Source organism: Eimeria acervulina, genomic scaffold (genome assembly GCF_000499425.1).
Source record: "Eimeria acervulina Houghton genomic scaffold, Eah_scaff273, whole genome shotgun sequence".
NCBI lineage: Eukaryota > Apicomplexa > Conoidasida > Eucoccidiorida > Eimeriidae > Eimeria > Eimeria acervulina.
The window spans coordinates 1-23,029 of record NW_013549938.1 but is presented as its reverse complement, the minus strand read 5'-3'; the positions used below and the strand labels follow the sequence as shown (position 1 = coordinate 23,029).

At 43.0% G+C, this 23,029-nt stretch overlaps 2 protein-coding genes across 2 annotated transcripts; both read right to left on the bottom strand.

Moving 5' to 3' along the window:
• Positions 1–245: 245 nt before the first annotated feature.
• EAH_00029960 (hypothetical protein, conserved) lies at positions 246–1,079 on the bottom strand (the record flags this gene model as incomplete). The annotated part of the gene is made up of 1 exon (XM_013396182.1): positions 246–1,079. The coding sequence occupies one exon, from the start codon at positions 1,077–1,079 to the stop codon at positions 246–248; it is 834 nt and encodes a 277-aa protein (XP_013251636.1).
• Positions 1,080–6,951: 5,872 nt separating this feature from the next.
• EAH_00029950 (hypothetical protein, conserved) lies at positions 6,952–23,029 on the bottom strand (the record flags this gene model as incomplete). The annotated part of the gene is made up of 25 exons (XM_013396181.1): positions 6,952–7,130; positions 7,407–7,618; positions 7,966–8,217; positions 8,612–8,901; positions 9,384–9,539; positions 10,528–10,669; positions 11,082–11,209; positions 11,945–11,988; positions 12,250–12,510; positions 12,873–13,040; positions 13,279–13,759; positions 13,912–14,873; positions 15,522–15,566; positions 16,001–16,411; positions 16,733–16,897; positions 17,264–17,742; positions 18,123–18,377; positions 18,765–18,900; positions 19,333–19,603; positions 20,022–20,221; positions 20,438–20,518; positions 20,869–21,100; positions 21,456–21,573; positions 21,799–21,830; positions 22,601–23,029. Coding segments are annotated over 25 exons (6,129 nt in total), but the record flags the coding sequence as incomplete, so codon positions are not given.

Sequence of the window (23,029 nt, the reverse complement as noted above, 5' to 3'; positions counted from 1 at the left end):
TTTATATATATATATATATATATATATATATATATATATATTGGGTCCCTCTCGAAGCCCCTTCGCCAGCTTCAGCTAGCTACCTAGCCAGCTAGCACAAGGGGCCAGCTAGCGAGCAGGCTGGCTAGCGACAATTTCGTGAGTGCCGCATAGAGGATGCATTGTTTAGAGTTTAATATTATTAACAGATTAGAATACATGAGGCTCTGAGTGGGAGTAAACCCCAAGACATTAGCATGAAGCCTTCAGATGTCTTCATCGAATTCTGTTGAGCAGTAACGAACCCTCTGCTCTGCTTGCCTCAGAACTTCGTTACTGAATCCTGCAAGGCCCCCTATGATGGCTCCCAGTGGATAGCAGAATTGTTGTTCTCTTAAGAGGGCCAGTTTGATTTGATATTGCATCTCATCTTCCACATCCATCAAGCCGAAGATAAACCCAAAGACGCCACCCATAACAAGCGTAAAAAACAAGACCATATATGCCTGTTCCCTCGACTCAACCAGCGGCTTGGCGACGGACGATTGAAAGAAAGAAAAGAGATAATTCACAACGTCCACAAGAGAAAACGTCAAGGCAAAAGCTACAGATACACCCAATACGGTGTACAGAGGCACCTTAAATATTGCGTGAAGGCCTACAAACCAATTTCGCTTCAACAGAAAACACAAAACACCAGAAAACACAATTAAACCTGCAAAGAACGTGAGCTGCAGCCTCCGGCCCTGAGACGCCCCGTCCGCGTTCACGTTGATCCTCCAGAGAATGACAGCGCCGACGGTGATGAAGACAATTCCGAGATAAACCGAGAAAAAAGAAGAAACCGATATTTCGACTAGCGTGCAGTTCACGATAAGAGAAGATACGATACCCAGCAAGACCCCAACCAAAGCACTTATTGTGCCTTTGCATATCATGTCTTTCGTCATTTCAACACGAGTCCAAGGAAAAAGAATTCCTACTAAACTCCGACTTCCTCCTAAGTCCAAGCGGTTCGGCGAATCACCACCACCGGAAACGCTGCTGTATGTACACCTCGCGGGGGGCCCCGAGGACTTGTCTGCCCCGAAACCCTTCATTTTATGAACGTTTTCTGTAGAATCGGGTATATACAGCTTGGAAATGAAAGGAAATAAACAAGATATAAACAGAAACGATAAAAGATACGCAGATATGTCGCAGATCAGGGCGACGGAGGCTTCGGAGCACGAGGCCGCCGACTCTGCTCCAGAAGCGCTCAGCAAAGAATTAATTGGAGTTATGTGGCCGATTTATTTACTTTCGTTTATTAAACAAACAAAAACAAAAAGAACAAATTTGAGTATGCAACAGTCAGCCACCCTCCCTCGCGCAACCGCCGCAGCCAGCAGAGCACGATGGAAGAGGAGAGAGTCGGCTGCTTCCGTTGAACTGTTGCGGTTATTTCCCTTAAAAATTCAAATAAAACAAAACTAACCCCAATAATGACAGTAAATAATTTCGTTAATCTGATTAACTAAAACTTTTAAACCTCCGATGCATGCTGCGCTCTCCTTACGATCAACATATCCGTCAGGTGGCCGAACACGGAGTGCAGAACTCCGCGGGAATCATCACATTGTGTAATTATTGCATTTAATTTACACTTTCTCTTTTAGATTAGACATATAAGGGATTTATTCGTTAGTCCACTGGGAGAAGTATGCTTCAAATGATCTATCTTCTCTCGCGTACGCACTGAGAACCAACATATATTTCACACAGAATAACGCATTTTAAACACTATGTCCCCTTCTGCTGTCTGCAGCAGTCTGCAATGAAGCGGCGGAAGGGCCTTAGACAAAACAGTAGCCAGATTATATTTATATTACATTTAGAGTTGTTGCAGCTTCCACCCCGTTGCAACACCCGTTTCATATACAACTCCCTTCTAACCCTTTTGCTGCACTTCTATTAATGCTCTAGAACTTATTCTTATTAAGCTTTTCTCCTTCGGTCCTCAGTAACCAGCCTGAATGAATAATACAACAACAACAGTAAACATGAAATGCTGCATTGAATTTCGCTACTGAACATATTCTTGCATTTGTCTCTATTCAGCAGCCCCACGCCCCCGTGCTGTTGAGAGCAGCAGGAGGCCTGCCTGAAGACAGGGTGAGTCTGTTGCTGTAGCTTCTTGATAAAAGCTAAATATACATCGCAAGTGAATATACAATAACTCTCGTGCAGCTATCGAGAAGACAGAGAAGTTTTTCTTATTATTATTTGTGGTTTCTCCCGCAGTAATACCCCAACTGCACATTTAATACAAATGATCGGCACCTCAATTTAGCTACTAGCAGCCTATAACGTCGTCAGTTGGCAATATATATATATATATATATACACATATATGTAGAGGAGCAGGTGCCCCCGCTCTTGCTTTATCGCTGCTGCATTCATTCCGAGACAAGTTCTCTCTTTTAATGGTCATAGTTGTAGCTAAAAATTGTTTTAATATATATTTTCTTCGCTTCCACGTACACTGCAGTGCATTGCAGTGAGACGAGCGCAAGGGAAACAAATTGCAATTCAGGTGTAGTAGCTGCCTCTGTTCAGCCTGAGTAAAAGCTCTCAGGGGATTCAGGAGAAGAGACGGGAGATGACTTTCGTCTTTTGTTTTTCTTTTTCTTTTGAACGGAGCAATCGGCGGTTTCAAGTTTTTCTCTGAGATTGCAGCAGAAATAAGAAGATAGCAAAGAAATCACAGGAATAAACTAGCGAGAATAATAACTCCTCCCTTATTTAATAGTAGGCCTGTGCCTTGGTTTATTTTTTGTAAAGTTTTATTAATTTTTATTCTTACAGGAGCATCTCCAGGACTTTGTCTTGAATAATTTCCTTCGCCGCTTTCGTCTTCACGCGTTTTGAGGCATGCGAGTTGAGGGTATTTAGAGATGCATATTCGTTGTTTGCTATCCCCTGTGTTTGTTAATAGCAACCAAGTATTTATAATATGCATTAAAATCAAGGGAAAGAAAAAAAGGAGTACTCACTGACACAGACAAACGCTCTAAATTCAACAAATTTAATGCTGAGGATTGAAACTCCCGATTTTGCGAACTGCAGATGATGCCGGCTAAAGAGGCAGCAATGCTGGGGGCGAAAACTTCTGTTGCTTTTTTCCTCTGAAAAAAGAATATATGTTTTTGACGGTTGTCTGGTTGCATGTTTTGTTTACATTTAGTTGTTTGAATGCGTATACGGTGTACTTATTACAAATATATGTGGGAAAATGAGCACTAGGAGCTGTAGTGATTTTATTTGTACTAATTATATTATTTTTATTTTCTTCGTTTATATTTAAAAGACAACTTACAGCTATATCTCGGATGCTGCGGAACCCTACGGGAAATTTCTTCTGCAGCTGATTGAACAAACTGTGGAAAGCAGAAACGACGGTTCCCCTCAAGCTCGTTTCGCCCTGAATAGGCCAGTAGAATTCACACAAAAAGTGTTTAAATGAAACCAAGTCAATTTGTTATTGATAATTTTATTCATAATTATTAAAAGGTAAATCTGTTTCTTTTCTGGTGTGATGGTCAGTTACCTGAAGGTGGCTCTTCGCAAACGAACAGAACAGCGACTTATTGCTGCGTATGTCGATGGCCTGAAAAATGGATTTTAATACTCTTTTGTTCATTTAAAATATATTAAATATACTTTCAAAAATTACACATGTATACTTTGATTTATTTCATTGCAAGAGCAGTACCAAGCTTATTCGGCTCCAGCAAACGGGCTCCTCTGCAGTCTGAACGCAGAACCGGTATGCGAGCTGCAGGCAAAATAGAGATGAAACGCGAATTAATAAGCAAAAAACCGGTGAATTAATTTGGGAAATTCTATAAAATTCCTAAAAGGTTATTTCAATATATTATTTTTTCCATGAGTTAACGCACCCTTTCCAGATTGTCGTCTGAAGCGGTTTGGTCGTCCGCTTGCGCATCGCTTGTGAATTCCTCAATTCCGAAATATGGTCCAAATTGTGCGAGGAAAGATCTAAAAAATGAAATAATAATTATTAAATTTAGAAAAAACAACAAAAAACAAAACACAACTAAATAAATAACTAATTAAATGCACAAATTGTACCTGAGACTGTTTGTCAATAGACAGGCAGATGCTGCGTTGGGTAGAAGCGGCATTCCGTTGCAACTTCGGATTAAAATGATTTCTTTTTTGTGGTTTTCTTCGTTTTCAGAGTCTTCTTTGTTTCTTAATTCCGCCTTTATTCGAACTGTTGCTAACTCTTGAGCAGCACAGGCGTTTGCTGCTGCTAATAACCGCCCTTTAGCCTCGCCTCTTTCAACACCATAGGAATAAATCATTTGCCCTTCTTGCGATTTAAACACTTTCTCCGTCCCAAACGCCAGCTTTATTCGAATTAGCTGCTGAAATCAAGTGTATGCATTTGTTGCAGCAAAGATATAAGCGAAAATATATTATTAGCATACGCACACTTTTTATTTTTATTGTACACAGTTATACAGAAATAACACAAGTAATGCGCTATTTATCTATTATATACCATACATAATGTATAAACAAATATATTTTTATATCTTACCTGCTCCCGCCATAATGTGTAGGCAGCACAGTATGCTTCAAGCGCCGCCTCCCTCTGCGCATCCCAGAGGGGAGAAATCTGTTTGAAGGCGAATATTCATAACAAATAATAAGTATTATAGTGATAGTTATAAAAATAGTTATTATTACACTACTTAAAACAACTTGCAGGCCCCTTGCAGTGTACAAACAAATACATTTTGTTGCGGCTGTACCTGCAAGGAGAATTCCGTCACCCACGCCCATTCTTCTGTTGATATATTTTGCACTGCAAAAAAATTAGTTAAATCAAATGCATTCACTGAGATGAAATTAAACTAAGACACAACCAGACAGACAGAGGGACATGCAAACCATCAGAAAGGCATCCAAGCAAGAAACATCTATGCAGAACAAACACACAAACGAACTACAAGCAATAACGGACGAAAAACCTGAATGTAAAAGAGCAAACAAATAGACAAACAAACAAAGTATATATAGACAAGAAAACAAAAATGTATGCAGGTGAAACAAAGAGCCTAGCAATACAGCAACACGTGCCGAGATGCACAACAACACATAGCAAATAAGCAACCAAACTGAGCGTATAAAGTCAAAGACAACAGACAAACAAACAAAATATATGTAGATGGAGGGACAAATGGCAAGCAAACAAACCTGAGAAATTTAAAATCTCAGGCGCTGATGAATTCCCGCTGAGGACCATGCCGAATGTCCAGACTTCCTTTTCATTCATCCTGGGCAATAATACCAAAAAAATGTAATAGTAAAATTAATAAATTATTTTATATAGCGAAACATAGGCATATAATTATATTAAATGGCAGTTTGTAGCTGCCTTACCTTATTTTTACATTGAGAGGTTCGGCTAAGTCCCGTTGTGAATACAGCATAACCTTGAAATATTCAAAAAAATGAGTTTGAAGAAACAGAAGAAGTAAAACAAGATATTTATTTTGTTATTATGTTTGATCTTTTAAGCAAAGCAACGAACTAAAATATTTTATTCACCGCTTTTAATCCAATTCCAAACTCCCCTCCCGTCTTCGCGTCATTTGCCTTCGAAGAGGAAAACACTTCGCCCAGCGCTGCGACGGAGTCACAGTCGATTCCGGCGCCCTATTTGATTTAGATTTCACAATAAAAAGTAATGAAAAATGAAAACATTAATTTATTAGAGTAATTTAAAAGGTCTTTTACTGCAAAATAAACTCACAGTGTCTCTGCAGATCACAGAAAGATATTTCCCCTGCACTGAAACCTCCAATTCAACTTCCTTATCAGGGAGGAACGGGAAGCGAGACGAAATTGAATTTGTCTTTGTGCATGCATCAACTGCATTATCTAGAAACTCCTTGCAGACCATAAAAGCGCCATTTTCTTCGTTGAAACCGGTGATTTCGAGGTCTATAAATGAAATGCATCAACAAAAAGGTGCAAAAGACGAAAAGAGTGAGGCGACGCTCACACTGCGACAGAAATTCTCCTGAAGTCCTGTTTGTTGTTGTTTCTGTTGTTGCCATTTTCAACTTTTAATTCTCTTTGTGCAAAGTTTGTCTACATAAATGGAGTAATTATTGATATGCTGTTGCCTTCACTCGGCTTCAGGGCGTCAGGTGGCTGCGCAAAATGCAGTTGCCTATACACCTGAACTGAGAACGGTAAGAACGAAGGGTACTGAGACTTTAGCATCAACATTTCCACGTATTTTGCATTTACTAGTGCAAATAATTGTTGTTTTCTGCAGTGAGGGGAGAGGAGAGGAGCAACGTAAAAATGCCGCAGCCATATATATTCATTATATTGCCCTATCGTTGCAACTAAGCATTCTCAGCTCTACAAGAACTAACAATTACTTTAAATAAAGGGATATCTGCAGTTGCAACACCAAATTCACCGCTGTGTCGTAGTTACTATCGAGACACCCGAACTTTCCACTCCCTTTCGGCTTTTTCATTGTTTTAGGTTTGACTGAGTTGAGTAGAAAACTGCGTTCAGCATAGGAAAGCCAAGCAAGGTCAGTTGCGTTTCCAGTGCATTCTTCTGTAAAAGGGCAAAGAGACGGAGATCTGTTCTACTAGAACAGATCCCTCAAAGTGGCGGCCCCCAACTCCCCCCATTGTTTCCCTTGCAGCTGAGCTCGCCTGTACGCGTGCTGCTGCTTGTGGTTGCTGCACAAGGAACTCCTCAAACAGACAGCTTTAGCGTTTGCCCTCTGAACTGTGTACGTACAAAGCTACATAGATAGAAAGTGCGGGCATGCACTACTTTTCAGTGTATGCAGAGCCGCCCGTTGTGTGTATACTTCACACACGCATACACCCAATTAATTGTACGGTGTATGCACAGCAGTCGCTTGCATCAGCGACAATCTCGAGGAAGCCACGGAGTATCTGCCATTTCGCTTAATTCTGCAGATCCTAAAGAAATATCTCCAGCATCGCCTTCTTGCATTGACCCCTCATCAATGCAGCCAATGGTGGTGGGTACAGGGCCGTAGATTGACGACTTGGGGCCTCCCCTTCTCATCTCCAATCCCTCTGCAAACAAACAAATAACACCGAAATCAACATCAATAAAGCGTTTGCAACTTATTTGCATGCATCTGCATGCACTTGCATGCACCTGCATGCATCTCTTTATGCCTCAGAGCGAACAATGGTGTCTTTCATGAGAGCCGTGGGCCTTCAGCAGCAGCAACAGATGAAGATGAGACAAGAGAAGGAGAATAAGATCAACAGCATTCTTCTCTTTTTCTGTTTATTTACCTTGTCTATTAAAAGCCTTTCTTCTGCTAACTCCAGCAAAGACCTGACCGAAGACCTGCGCCACGCGGCTGCCTCTTCTGATGAATTTGCATGCGATAGCAACAGCAGCAGCAATTAGAAGTACCAGCAAAAAGACAGACACCCCCCCAAAACGAAAGACTTCTTCTCGCGCTTCTGCAGGTATTTCCGTATAGCGATAAGCAAACGGCTGAGCAGACCCTGATGATTTGCTTTTAAAGAACTTCGCTATAACACCAACCCTGCAACGCAAACAAAACGCCAAGCAACGCCTTACTTCATTCATCCGTACATAATGCATGCAACAATGCATGCATGGTGCATGCATGCATGAAACATATATAATATTGTATATATTATATTTATTAATCTATAAATATAAATATACATATATATATACATATATATATTTATTTACTATGCATACACCTATACATACATATATATATATATATATACAAACATAAAATGTATATATGTATGTATTCTTACGTATATTTATAAATCTATAAATATATATGCACATATATATACATATTAATAATATACAAATATAAATACAAATATATATATTATATATATAGCTAACCTATAGGCTGTTTCATCATCGAATTCGATGTTGATGGAGTGTGAAAGACGGCCGGGGGGAACGGAGATTTTTTTAGCAGTTTGCAGCAGAGAGGCGTCACGATATACACCGCAAGGCGCCAGCCAATTAGACTCTGCTTTGTTTGCTTTCGCAATAAACACTTCGTAAACAACAAAACCATCAACTGCAGCAGAACCACGCGCTGCTGCTGCTGCTGCTGCTGCAGGAGAACACGCAAAGTCCTCCGAGTCTCTGCAGCACAAACAAAAATAAACAAAAAGAAATGAAAATTGAAGAAAACAATATTATCCTAACAATATTAATAATAAAACCCACGCATATTAATATATATATATATATATATATATTAAGGTGAAAAGGAAACAACTAACAGGGGCAGCCCTGTTTACAACAGCAGCAGCAACACAAACACAGACAGACGCGCAGCAGCAGCAGCAACAACACCAGAAGCAGCAAAAATTGCAACTGCAGCACCAGCAATAACAGCAACTACAGCAGCAGCAGCAACATCAAAACCAGCAACAGCAGCAGCAACAGCACAACTAGGAACAGCAGCAGCAACAACGCAACCAGCAGCAACAGCACCATCAGCAACAGCAGCATCAGCAGCAGCAGCAGGACATACCCATTTGCTGCAGTAATAGTATCGACAGCAGGTGCTGCAATGAGGGGACTCCAGCTAATATCGACAGCAACAGTTTTCGGAGCACTGCCCCACAGCTGAGGCAGCCATCTGGAGCGGCTGATGCTCCAATGAACATCAATATTTGCTGCTGATAAGCAAATAGCATCTTTTAAAGGCGTTACACGAACAGAAAAGCTGCTGCTGCTTGAAGAAAGAAAGCCTGAACCTACAAATCGTCGCTGGCTTTTTATTGACGCCCCTACATAATTAAGTCGCCAAGCAGGTATAACCTAAAAATAAAAAAAATAAAAATAAAAATAAATATATTATTGTTTACTTAAAAATTCATATACACATCTATCACACTCTTCGTACTGTAAAAAATAATGATTTAGGATTTGCTGCTGCTGCACGGTTTGCTGCTGCTGCTGGGTTTGCTGCTGCTGCAGAGTTTGCTGCTGCAAGTGCCTCTGTGTTGTGTGTCTCTAAACATTTTGCTTTCGCTCTAACTGTCTCTTTCTTTATCTCCTTCTTTATCTGTCTCTCTTCTTCTCTTTCTGTCTCTTTCTTCATCTTTAACCCTAAACCCTCTCTCTCTCTCTGCCTCTCTGTCTGTCTGTCTGTCTGTCTCTGTCTCTCTCTCTCTCTCTCTCTGTCCCCCTTCTCTCTTTCTTGTTTATGTATGCCTTCAGATACTTAAAAATGATTGTACATGAAAACTCTTTTCATCGTGCATCTAAGCCTATTTATTCCTTCAGGTGTCTGTACACACCGGATTGAGCATCCCCTGTTTCTTTAGGGTTTCTTCTTCTAACGATCTTTCAATTGATTTTAATCTACCAGCAAAAAATGAAGTAGGCTTCCCCGCCTCCTCCTCTGCAAACCCACGCGTTGAACCCCAGGCGAAACCCACAACACCGCTGCATACCTAAGCAAACAAACAAACAAACAAATAAACAAACAAACAAACAAACAAATAAACAAACAAACAAATAAACAAATAAACAAACAAACAAACAAACAAATAAATAAACAAACAAATAAACAAATAAAAGAAAAGAAAAATATTATTCAAATAATTTATTTGCAGTGCTTAATAATTAAAGAAAGAAAACAGTATAACAAATATATAAACAAATAAATAAATAAATAAATAAATAAATAAAAATATTATTCAAATAAATTGGTAGTGTTTAATAATAAAGACAAAAAAGAAAAAAAGAATAATACAAACAAACACTGAAAAAAATTAATTATTAATAAACGATAGAAATAACGAGCAAAGAACGCAGATAAACAAAACAAACAATAAAAAATAAAAATAATAAAAATAAAAATAATAATGATAATAGAAATACCTGTGTATGCAAGAGAAGTTTTTCTTGTTTGTCTATTGAAGGAGCAAAGATATGTATAGCAAAAGAATCTGCTACAAGCATGACTGCTCTATCTTTGTTCGTTCGTATATTAACTTGAGGTTTAGAAGATAAATAAAAAAGAAAAGGATAATCTAGAGGCAGCATTAAAAGACTATTAGTATGCTGCAGAGATGCATGCATGCGAAAGAAGATTGGGTTTGTTGCTGCTGCTGCTGCTGATGCTGCTGCTGCTGCTGCTGATGCTGCTGATGCTGCTGATGATGGATCAGCACCGTTTGCTGTTTTTGTTCCTGCTGCTGCTGCTGTGGTCGCCGCTGCTGCTGCTTTTGCTGCTGCTGCTTCTGCTGCATTTGTATTATAAACCCCTATTCTATAGTGACATAGGCGGCTGTTGTGTTGATAAAAATTATTCTCGACTACAGCAACTAATTGATTGTATTCATTTATATATGCTTTCTCTGTAAATAAACGAGAAGAAGGTCTTAGCGAGGTGCTCCACATATTACGAGCAAATGTCTCTGTGTTGCACGATTGTACATAGACACTCAGCTGCTGCAGCTCTTTCTCTTGTTGCTGCTGCTGCTCCTGCTGCTGTTGCTCCTGCTGCTGCTCCTCCTCCTCCTCCTGACGTGCACGCAGATCTGCATCTAAAGTTAAGACCAAATAACCCCCAGCCACTCTAAACAGAGACAGCACAAATAAACAGAGACAGCAGAAATAAATGCGATAAAGATGTTAAGAGAGACAGCAGAGAAAAACAAAACAAATAAACAGCAATCAGAGAGAAAGCGAAAGAGACAAACGGAGACAGGTAAATTAATATACAACAAAAATCAAGACTGACGTCCCACTGCTGCTGCATGAGCACAGGAAGCAGCAACAGGAGCACAGGAAGCAGCAGCAGCAGCATCAGCAGCATCACCGCAAGCAGCAGCATGAGAAGCAGCCAAAGCACCAGCGGCAACAACAACAGCAACAGCAGGAACAGCAGCAGCAGCAGCAGCAGCAGCAGCACCAGGAACAGCAGCAGCAGCAGCAGGAGCAGCAGCAGCAGGAACAGCAGCAGCAGCAGCAGCAGGAAGAAGCAGTACTCTGTTTCAAAGGAGAAGAATTTGGGGTTGAGGGGGTCTACAGAGAAGAGAGATTTGTCTGCGGCGTCTCTGAGGGGTATATAAGCACTCTGTGCTCTCGCAACTAATTGAATATACGGCTCATAGCCCTGCATATCAACAAATAAATAAATAAATTAAACTTCTTTGTCTTTATCTTTGTCGCTGTCTTTGTCGCTGTCTTTGGTGTTTATTTTATTATTTATTTATTTCGCTTATTTGCTCTTTATTTTGAGCGGTCTTTTGTTTTGTTGTTGGGGGTTTAATTTAGTTTAATTTAATTTAATTTAATTTTATTTAATTTTATTTAATTTAATTTAATTTAATTTAATTTAATTTAATTTAATTTAATTTAATTTAATTTAATTTAATTTTATTTAATTTTATTTTTTTTATTCTGTTGGTGTTTGTGTTGAGTGTTTTGCTGTCTTTGTATTTTATTTTTATTTTTATTTTTATTTTATTTTTACTACAAACAAAGACAGAAAAATCAAATAAACAGAGACAGGCAGATAAATAAATAAATAAATAAATAAATAAATAAATAAATAATAAATGCAGATAGATAGATAGATAGATAGATAGATAGACAGATAACCACCGTAAGAAACAAAAGAATAAAGATCTATATATCTATTATATAATAATATATATAAGTATATAAATATATATATTATATATTATATATTAGGTGCTGCAGTAAACCTTACTGGGTCTCTGTCTATATTTAGCCGAACGACAACATAAAGCAGACGACGAATATGCAGCGCCTTTCTCTCTTTTTTAATATCTACTTCAGTAATTCTCTGATCTCCAATTAAAAAGCTCCGCCCACGCCAACATACTTCAGATCCGTCAGGCAGCAAACACCCCTCAGCTGTATACGGTACTATAAACACAGCAGCAGCACCAGCAGCAGCAGCAGCAACAGCAGTAGGAGGAGGAGGGGGAGGAACAGCAGCGTAGCAGCAGCAGCAGCAGCAGCAGCAGCAGCACGGTAAGAACAAAAACAACAACAGCAGCAGCATCACAACTACCACCATTAATAGCAGCACAACCACTACCAGCAGCAACAGCAGCAGCAGCAACAGCAGCAGCAGCAACAGCAGCAACAGCAACAGCAGCAGCAACAGCAGCAAGAGATGCGTACTTGGGTCTTGGAGTAGCTGTTCATGGAAGTCCAGCCAAGCTGTCATATCTTTGACAAGTTTAGCATCTGAAGAAGTTAGTTTAATATAAATATCTGCTGAAGGATTGTCTAAAGGATATATAAAAACTTTAACTCCTCCAGACAAAACAAAAGAATGCAGCAGCAACTCTACTGGTGAGCCGAAGTACCCATGAATAAAAACATCGCCTAAGTGTGAAAATATCAACAATGAAAATGAAGTCTCTCGAGGCAGCTCTTCATCTGCACACAAAACAGCAGCAGCAGCAGCAGCAGCAGCAGCAGCAACAAGAGAAGCAGCAGCAGCAGCAAGAGAAGCAGCAGCACCAGGAGCAGCAAATGAAAGCATATTCATACAACCCAATAGCAGCCCATATCCTTACATGCAACAAAAGCATATGCATACATATGAAGCAGCAGCAGCAGCAGCAGCAGCAGCAGCGGGAGCAGCAGGAACAGCAGCAGCAGCAACACCAACGACAGCACCAGCAACAGCAGCAGGCGTAGCAGCAGCACTACCAGTGGCAGCAGCAGCAGGACCCCCGTGCAGCGTTAGAACGAGGGTCTTGATGGGTTTAGGGTTTAGGGTTTAGGGTTTGCTGCACCGTTTGCATATCGGTCGTAGACAGATATAAGCAGTTCGCAGTCATCAACAGTATATAGAGAACCCTCTTCATCAGACAAACCCCCAGACACGCTTCCAGCCTCCTTTAGGGTTTGAGGGCTGCAGGGAGAGGCGTAGTCCTCTTCACCTACTAAACCCCAACTCGAACCTGCACACAAACCCTAAACCCTAAACCCTAAACCCTAAGAAACCCTAAACCCTAAAATACCCTAAACCCTAACAAACCCTAAACCCTAACAAACCCTAAACCCTCACACACCCCAAACTGTAAACCCTGAGAAACCCTAAACCCTGAGGAACCCGAAACCCTACGAAGCTTTAAACTTTGAACCATAAGAAACCGTAAACCCTAGACCCTAAACCCTAAACCCTAGGGCGAAGCCTACCGATACGCAAGAAGAGAGTGTTGGGGTCGTCTGCATATGGCTGCAGTTTATACACCCCAGTAGGCAGATTGTCGTCTTGAGGTTTTGCTGTTTGATGAATATAGGAGTCGTGCTTATGAAGCCTCGTTACATAAACATCAATAGGATTGCTATATGTAGCAGCTCGAAGCAGTATTAAAGCATTCTTACGTCTAGCAGCAGCAGCTCCTGCTGCTGCTGCTGCTGCTGCTGCCTGCTTGCTGCTGCTGCTGCTGCTGCTGTCTGCTGCTCCTGCTCCTGGGGGTATAATATATCTATCGCTTGCATAGTATTTCGGACTCCAAACAAACCGAGAAACACTATCGCCCCGCACATAACCTAATAATGGGATGCCTGTCCTCAGCAGCCTTGTAGAAATTGCATCTGGTGCTGCTGCAGACTGTATAGATACCTCTAGGGTGTATAGGCAGGTATCTAGTCGAGAAAGAGATAAATCATGCACCTAAAACAAACAAAACAAACTTTATGTATATATTAAATATATATATTTGCTTAATAAACACAAATTATAAAGCAATACACCTCAATAAACTAATAAATCTACATACAGCAAACATTCACAAACAAACACAATAAACAAAATAAACCACCTACTCCTACTCCTCCTGCTGCTACTGCTTCTGCTGCTGCTGCTGCTGCTGCTTCTGCTGCTGCTGCTGCTGCTGCTGCTGCTACTGCTACTGCTTCTGCTGCTGCTGCTGCTGCTGCTGCTGCTGCTGCTGCTGCTGCTTGTGTTGTTGTTTGTCTTACCAGGAAGAGGAAATAACCCTGAGTCCAGTCTCTTTCTTTTCTTTTAATTATGACTTTGCGGCTGTTAGGAAATCTAAAAACGCGAGAGAAACCATCAGGCCACACAACTGTTAGTGAGGGGCCCCCGCTGCTGCTGCTGCTGCTGCTGCTGCTGCTGCTGTTGCTGCTGTTGCTGCTGCTGCTGCTGCTGGTGAATGATTGCGCTTCAAGAAGAATACGTATAGAGGCGTCTGCATCATCCTCCAGCAACTTGGGGTGTATATCCAGCTTAAAATAATCAGAGCTCCTTCCTTGTAAAACACCGCGATAAGGAACACCAGAAGATAAGAGATTAACAGCAAAAGAGTAAGAATTGCTGCTGCCTTCCAGCAGCAAGCGGTACGGTTGTGCTGTTGGGGCTTCAATATCAATGCGTAGCACACAAAGAGAAGCAGGGATTGATGCTGCTGCTGCTGCTGCTTCTGCTGCTTCGCCTTCTGCTTCTTCTGCTGCTTTGGCGCCTGCAGCACCAGCAGCAGAAACCATTTCTTTCTTCTTGCCCCCCGAACTGCTGCTGCTGCTGCTGTTGCTGCTGCTGTTGCTGCTAGAGGAAGCAGGCGCAGCAGCAGCAGCAGCAGAGCTCGAAGCAAATGTACACCCCAGCTGCTTCCGCAGCTGCGACAACTTTGCGTGGTGTATATACACCTGAGGAGCTGTAAGACCGTCAGACCACCACTGTGCAGTGCCCTCGCTTAAGGGTGTTAAATCTTTTAATTCAAAACCCTTTTGTAAAGCAGCATATGCATCTGCACCCTCTTCTACATTCACTGCACACAACAACACAAACCCTAAACCCTAAACCCTAAACCCTGACACTTAAACCCTCAAAATTCAACCCTTAAACTTCAAAAGAAACAAAAATATACACTTCTGCTGCAATTCTATGCCATCGAAGATACACCAACAAACCCTAAACCCTAAACCCTAAATAATAAACAATACAATATATCTCAGACCCTAAACCCTAAACAATAAACACCCAACCGTAGGCCCTAAACCCTAAGTAAGCCCTCGCCAATAAAACCCTAAACCCTGGCACCCCTTCCCCGCCAACCCCTAAACCCTAAACCCTAAACCCTGACAATGTAAATTCTTACAGGAGATTCTGTAATCAACATTGGGTTTGAGGTCTGTGAAGACGAGGGTTTTATGAAGGTGGGGTTGCAGCACTCCAACATTAGTTTGGTTTAATTGCAGGAAAGAAAAAGAAGTGCTTTGAATATCTACAGTGAGACGAAAGTTGCTGGGTAGTGATGCATACACCGCAATGAAGAATGTGCATACACCGTAATTTTCAATAAGTCTTTTATTGCAATATCTTCTGAATAAAGGGCTGCCGCTAGAAATAAATAATATATTATCTCCAATATCTGAAGAACTAAATAAAAAAGAAGAGCTGTCTCCGATATCAATACTTCGTTTTACTCCAACATACACTCCAGCAGACCCCACACCTCCACCTGCATATACACCCCAAACACGCATACAATTTAAACAAAATTCTAATATTTTAACATCTATATGTCATTACTAAATCTTCATTATCAACAACTTCACTCAAAATGCAGCAGAAACAGTAGCAGCAGCAGCAGGGACAGCAGCAGGTGCAACAGCAGCAGTAGCAGCAGCAGAAGCAGCAGCAATAGCAGCACAAGTAATAACTGCCGTAAAAGCAGCAAGAGCAGCACCAACAGGAAGCGCGGCATCAGCAGCAGCAAGAGCAGCAGCAGCAACAGGAAGAGCAACAGCAGCAACAGGAAGAGAAGGAAGGGGAGCAGCAGCAGCAACAGGAAGAGCAGCAGCAACAGCAGCACGAGAAGGAAGGAGAGCAGCAGCAGCAGCAGCAGGTGCAGCAGGTGCAGCAGCAGCAGCAGCAGCAGCAGGATGAAGGTACTTGTAAGATAGATGATAATATCTTTATTTATATCGGGGCTGTTGATAACGAAAACCCTCTTCTCTCCTTTACTTAAAAACCCCTCTGCTGTTTCGCCAAAAGCCAGCGGAGTTGCATTTGCAGCAAAGCTGCACATTAGAGTAAATGTATCTTCTGTTGCTGCTGCTGCTGCTGCTGTTGCTGTTGTAGGTGCTGCTGCTGCTGCTGCTGCTGCTGCTGCACGCTTAAGAGGGCCTGGAGCTTCGGGTGACTGTGCATGGGTGGAGTTATATCCCTCCGCAACAATCACGTACGCAGCTTCAAAACCCTCAGTCGAGGGTTTAGGGTCTGACGAGGGTTTATAAAATAATAAATCCAACGAACGCAAAGAAGGAAGCACAGACCCAGAACGCTCAGGCCAAAATATCGATCCTACACACACACTCAAACCCTAAACCCTAAACCCTAAACCCTAAACCCTAAGCCCTAAGCCCTAAACCCTAAACCCTAAACCGTAAAGCCTAATTTCTGAACCCTAAACCCTTTAAACGCAACAAACCCTAAACCCTACAACCCGTAAAGCCAAACTCTAAAGCCTACAAGCAACCTTCTCAAGCCCCCAATAAAAGCCTAAACCCTAAACCCTAAACCCTAAACCCTCAGGAGGTTGCGGCTGTGGCTTCCCGCTTCCGCGCCCATAGTTAGCCTCCAAACCCTAAACCCTAAACCCTAAACCCTAAACCCTGGATGTACCTGGTTCTTCTGGGAGAGGGAGTTTGTAGTTGTCTTCATTAAGAGCCCTAAACCCTTGCAAACCCTCAGACCCCCAAGTTATTGCATTAGCAAACAAACGTACGGAAGTTAAACCAAAGCTATTCGCAGTGCAGCGAATAGACGGGTCAAACCCTAAACCCCCAACTGAAACCACACGCACAAACCCTAAACCCTAAACCCTAAACCCTAAACCCTTAAACCTATCGATAAACCCTAAATTTTCAATATATACACGCTTTAAACTCATCCCAGACTGAAACAACAAGCGCAAACCCTAAACCCCAAACCCTAAACACACATTAACCTTAAACCCTAAACCCTAAACCCTAATCATTCGAAGCAGACACACTGTCATTCCCCCGGTGAAACAACCCACACAACCCTAAACCCTAAACCCTAAACCCTAAACGCTAAATGCACACCCACCGTAACCCTCGACGGTACCTAACACTACAGACAAACCCTAAACCCTAAACCCTAAACCCTAAACCCTAAACCCTAGAGCCTGACCTGTCTGGACGTTGAAGTCGAGGGGAAAGATGAAGATTTTTCTGTGGTTTGGACTATTAGGGTCTGCTGAAATATCGCTTGAGACAACAGAGCCCGGGGTAATATGTTGAGCATTGCTTTGAAGGGTTTGCAAGTTGGGGTGTCTGTACACCCGAATGCTTCCATCAACCAAACCTCCAAAGGCTGCTGTTAATTGAATAGAAACCGGAACATCTTTAGTTGTTGGGTTTAGTAATATACGCCAGACCCCAACAGCTTCAGACGTAGACACCTGAAGGCTTCGCTCTCCTCCCGCTGCTGCTGCTGCTGCTCCTGCTGCTGCTGCTGCTGCTGCTCGTTCTTCTTTAATTGAAATAACTACTGATAAAGGAGAGCGACGCCTCACTTCAAATGCCCACGGCTTCTCATTCCCAGGAGAAAACAAAAAAACTTCAGTAAGACGGTCACTAGACACCACACTCAGCTTAAAACCCAACGGCCTGCGCAAACCCTAAACCCTAAACCCTAAACCCTTAGCCCTAAACCCTAAACCCTAAACCCTAAACCCTAAACCCTTAGCCATAAACCCTTAGCCCTAGACCCTAGATATATATGGTGCACAGAGATTGAGTCTACGGTCACTAGATACCGCACTCAGCTTAAAACCCAAAGGCCTGCGCAAATCCTAAACCCTAAACCCTAAATATATATATATATACATATACATATATATATGATAGAACCTCCGTTTGCACTGTTTCTTTACTCAGTTGAGTATAACGGGTGGCTGTTGTGTTGTTTAGGGTTTAGGGTTATTAGGGTTTAGGGTTGATAGGGTTTAGGGTTAATAGGGTTTAGGGTTGATAATAGTAATGAATACCTTTGTGTAAGCTGCTCTTGCTGCATTTTTTGTTTCGAGACAAGAAGAGTGCAGAGGATGTCTCCTGTCTCCTTTGCATGCGTAGCAAGAGGTGAAGACGCAAATATAATAGGCCCCTCTACTTTAGCTGTTTTAAAGGCTTCATTATCATGCCAGTCCCCGGGTAGACGAAGCAGCATAGGGATACCGTTTCGTAGAGGCACCTCAGATATATGCAGATCTGCAGACCCAGCTGCATGCATTAATAAAGATAGCCTGCGTATACACCCCAACACTTCACATCAAAACCTGCTGTACACATAGACACCCCAACTCTTTACTTCTTTCTCATAGTTTTGTTTGGATACACGCAGATATAAAAACTCAACATAAATAGTAGAAACAAATACCTAAACCCTAAACCCTAAACCCTAAACCCTAAATACACAAAAACCCTCCCACTAACCACACCCAAACCCAAAACACTAAACCCTAAACCCTAAACCCTAATCCCTAAAACCCTAAACCCCAAACCCCAAACCGCACAACCCACTCTCCAACCCCTAGACCCTAAACCCCAAACCACGCATCCCATCCTCCAAACCCTAAACCCTAAACCCTAAACCCTAAACCCTAAACCCTAAACCCTCGGTTTGTGCTTACGTGCTGGTGGTGGAGTTGGGGACAAGGAAACGAACGGCATAGAAATAATCCGGCAGAGGGTTAGCAAGAATCAACGACAAAGTTGCATCTTCATCTTCAGAAGGAGACACGCAAATTGAACCCGGAGGGGTTATCCCTGGTAGCGGGAGGCCCTGCAGCAGCAGCAGCAGCAGCAGCAGCAGCAGTAGCAGCAGCAATAGCGGTAGCAGCAGCAGCAAACCCTAAACCCTAAACCCTAGAAGAGTGCAGGAGACAAGGAAGAGCGAAGAGCGCGCGGCTTGAACGGGTGCAGACCCCCGTACAGCGTCCCCCGTGTTTAAACCCTAAACCCTAAACCCCAAACCCTAAACCCTAAACCCTAAACCCTAGACGGTTGAGCATACCGAGCAGGTTACGAGGGGGGTTACTGCCGATTGACAGGGGAAGATGCATATTTCTGCTGGTAGAGGGCCTTCTTGTTTAGTAGTTTGAAGAAGAACAGCACTATTTGAGCTATCTGTCCTAATAGCTGCATGCTGATATCTGCATGACTGAGAGAACGGGATTAAACTAAGCAAAGACAGCTGACCGACATCAATGAATGGGAACAAGCGAGGGTCTTGCTTGCTGCCTTCACTAGAGACAGTAATCCTCAGCAGCGTAGCTGCTGCTGCTGCTGCTGCTTCTCCTCCTGCTGCTGCTGCTCCTGCTGCAGCAGCAGCAGGAGGTGTACGTACACCGCAGATAAAATCCCCGTAAGGCGCTAAACCGCGTCGGTAATCGCTGCGAGGACGCAGCACTAAAAGGCCGCTCCAATCTCCTTCAGTCGCTCGCCAGCAGAAAGGCTGCTCCTTGGACCCCTATATCACAGTGCAGCAGCAGCAGCAGCAGCAGCAGCAGCAGCAGTAGTAGTAGTAGTAGTTGTTGTTGTTGTTGTTGTTGTTGTGGTATATGAAGCATAGGATGTAATTGCGGGCGCAGCACAAGCAGTCGTAGTACACCCTGCAGCAGCTAAAGTGCCTGCTGCTGCTGCTGCTGCTGCTGCAACAACAGTAGCAGCAGCTCCTGTACCTGCTGCTGCTGGAGCAGCAGCAGGAGCAGCAATGAGAGTAATGGCAGCAACAGCAACAGCGGAGGTGAGGGAGTGTGAGTTTGACGAACACCAAACCCTAAACCCTAAACCCTAAACCCTAAACCCTCGCCGGCAAAGGACCTAAGACACTGCACCCACATCCCCAAACCCTAAACCCTAAACCCTAAACCCTAGAGCCCTCTTACCAGTGCAGGATCCGGGCGTGTTTCTTTTTCTTTATTACAACAAGAGATTGCAGCAGGATGCTCATTTATTGGGTATAAAGCAACAAGAAAGGGATTATATCTATCTCTGGCCTCTCTCTGTGGTGCTGTTTGCTGCAAGCAATAATGTGTGGGGTCGTAGGGAGTCTCCTCAATACGAAAAGTAAATAAACGCAAGCTGTCTGTACACCCCAACAACAAACAAAAATATAGTATTATGAATGAAAATGCACAGCACATCAAATACTCCTCATGATGGTTTAGGGTTTAGGGTTTAGCGCAGCACAAAAAATGCTGAAAAGGGCCTAGGGTTTAGGGTTTAGGGTTTAGAAACAGCACCACGCCTGCTGAGAAGGACCTAGGGTTTAGGGTTTAGGGTTTAGGGTTTAGAGAAAGACCTGGGGGTAAGATAAAATCAAAGCTGCGCTCCATTGAGAGGGTGGTGAGGGCCCCAGGGGCCCCCAAATTTAATTCAAAGTCTCGAGGTGCAGCAGAAGACCGAAGCAGCACTAATATATACAGCGTCTGATCTCTTTCTATGAAACAAACAAACGCATGCAAATAAACAAACTCATGCTGCTCTCCCTCAACAGTTACACTCCAGATAACCAACTACATATCTATACCTCCATGTACACCCTAAACCCTAAACCCTAAACCCTAAACCCTAAACCCTAGTGAAGAAAGAGAAACATGATATACGCGTAGCCAAGATAATCAGCAAATGCAAATACACTGAGCAACATCTGTCTATATATATACACATACACCTAGGGTTTCTAGGGTTTAGGGTTTAGGGTTTAATATGCTTTTTAAATCTGCAGCTTACTCGGACGAACAGAAAGGAAATGAGTACCCTCAACAAACCCTTGTGCTTCAATCGTTTCGCATGCAGCCCCATCGGGGGCCTCCTCTTCAGAGGGGCCCCCATCTGGGGGCCCCTCCTCACGGGGGGCCTCCTCAGTAGGGGTTTGAGGTATGCAGTTCCAAGCAGCAAGAAGAGCAAACGGTGAAGTCTCTTCTGTTTCATAAGGGCTGCTTGAGGGTCGTTCAGTCAGGGTCTGAAGACAACAAACAACAAACCCTAAACCCTAAACCCTAGACCCTAAACCCTAAAATTTTCATACCTTTCCCAACTATCAGTCACCCTAGCGGCCGTCTTGGGTACGAGAGGGAAATAGGGTTTACGAGGTCTATAGCTTGAATAGGGATCAGGGATGGTTAGGGTTTAGGGTTTAGGGTTTAGGGTTCATTCATGTTGCTTTTAGGGTTTAGGGTTTAGGGTTTATTGCTGTGGTTGATGTATTAGGGTTTGTATGTTTTGGTTTCTTTTAGGGTTTCAGGGCGAATTAGGGTTTAGGGTTTAGGGTTTAGGGTTTACGATATGGAGCATATCCTCTTCCCCAGGCTCATCACCGCGAAAACAACCTTTTCTTTTATTGCATTTATAAACAAAAAGAGCAGTCTGTCGTCGAGACACTCGGGATGAAATACTACCGCAAACAAGCGGCGCATGGCGGCCATTCCTCGAGCACTGCATGCAACAAACCGTAAACCGTAAACCGTAAACCCTAAACCCTAAACCCTAAACCCTAAGATTACTTGAAGAGGAGACTCGGCAGTTACAAAGAAAGAAAGCGGACAGGCAGCATTAGCTGCAGAGCCAGCAAAAGAAATAGGTGCTCTGCTGCCTTGTAAAAACCCTAGGTCTGAGTTAAACAAACGAAAGCCGTGAATACGAGAGGCGACCTCTGCTGACCCCACAATCTCCTGTAGACGCCCAAACACTAGCTGCACACAAACCACAAACCACAAACCCTAAACCCTAAACCCTAAACCCTTAAACACTAACCACAAACCACAAACCCTTAAACACAAACCACAAACCCTTAAACGCTAACCACAAACCACAAACCACAAACCCTTAAACGGAAACCACAAACCCTTAAACCCTTAAACCCTTAAACACTGAAACACTAAAACGGAAACCCTAAACCCTAATACGGAAACCCTAAACCCTAAACCCTAACATCCTAAATCCTAAGACGGAAACCCTCAACTCTAAACCCTAAATCGTAAACCCAAAACCCTAAACCCTAAGTGCTTAATAATGTACAGTAGACAAGACGTAATACCCAACTCTGCCTCTACAATAAATCTATATCCTAAACCCTAAACCCTAAACCATAAGCACTAAATAGTAAACTTTAAACCCTACTTCACAAACCCTAAACCCCAAACCCTAAACCCTAAACCCTGGGAGCTCCCAAAGCCATGGGAGCCGCGGAAATGCTGAGGCACTCTCACCCGGAAAACTTCAAAGCAAAACCCTAAACCCTAAACCCTAAACCCTGAACCTGACTCTCGAAAGGAAGCCCTAAACCCTTAACCCTTAATTCTTCTTTAACATAAACCCTAGAGAAACCCTCTACCGTAAAGCCAAAACCCTAAACCCTAAACCCTAAACCCTCGGAGTTCCGGACGCCTTTGTGGGGGCCACAAGTGCAGCAAAGGGTCTGGCTACTAACCCTAGGGTTTAGGGTTTAGGGTTTAGGGTTTACCGGGGTAGGCTCTCTGCCCTTGTGCTCCGCGAGGATCTTGCAGAAGCGCCCATCATCGTCATCCGAGCTGCTGCTGCTGCTGCTGCTGCTGCTGTTGCTTGTCAAGAGCTTCAGCTGCTTCATTATATTTTCATCAGGTGCTTCTGCTGCGTCCATCCCTGCTGCTGCTGCTGCTGCTGCTGCCTCCAGCGGCTGTGGGGCCGACACTAGGCTTGCAACAGCAACAGGAGGCGCAGCAGCAGCAGCAGCAGCAGCAGGACCAGCAGCAGCTTTTTGCTCTAAGGCCATCTTAGCCAAACTCAGTACATCCCCCACGCTCAGCCCTCCTGTTAAGCTGCTGCTGTCCAGACTCTGCTGCAGCTGCGGCTGCTGCTGCTGCTGCGGCTGCTGCTGCTGCGGCTGCTGGGGCTCCTGCTGCTGGGGTTGCTG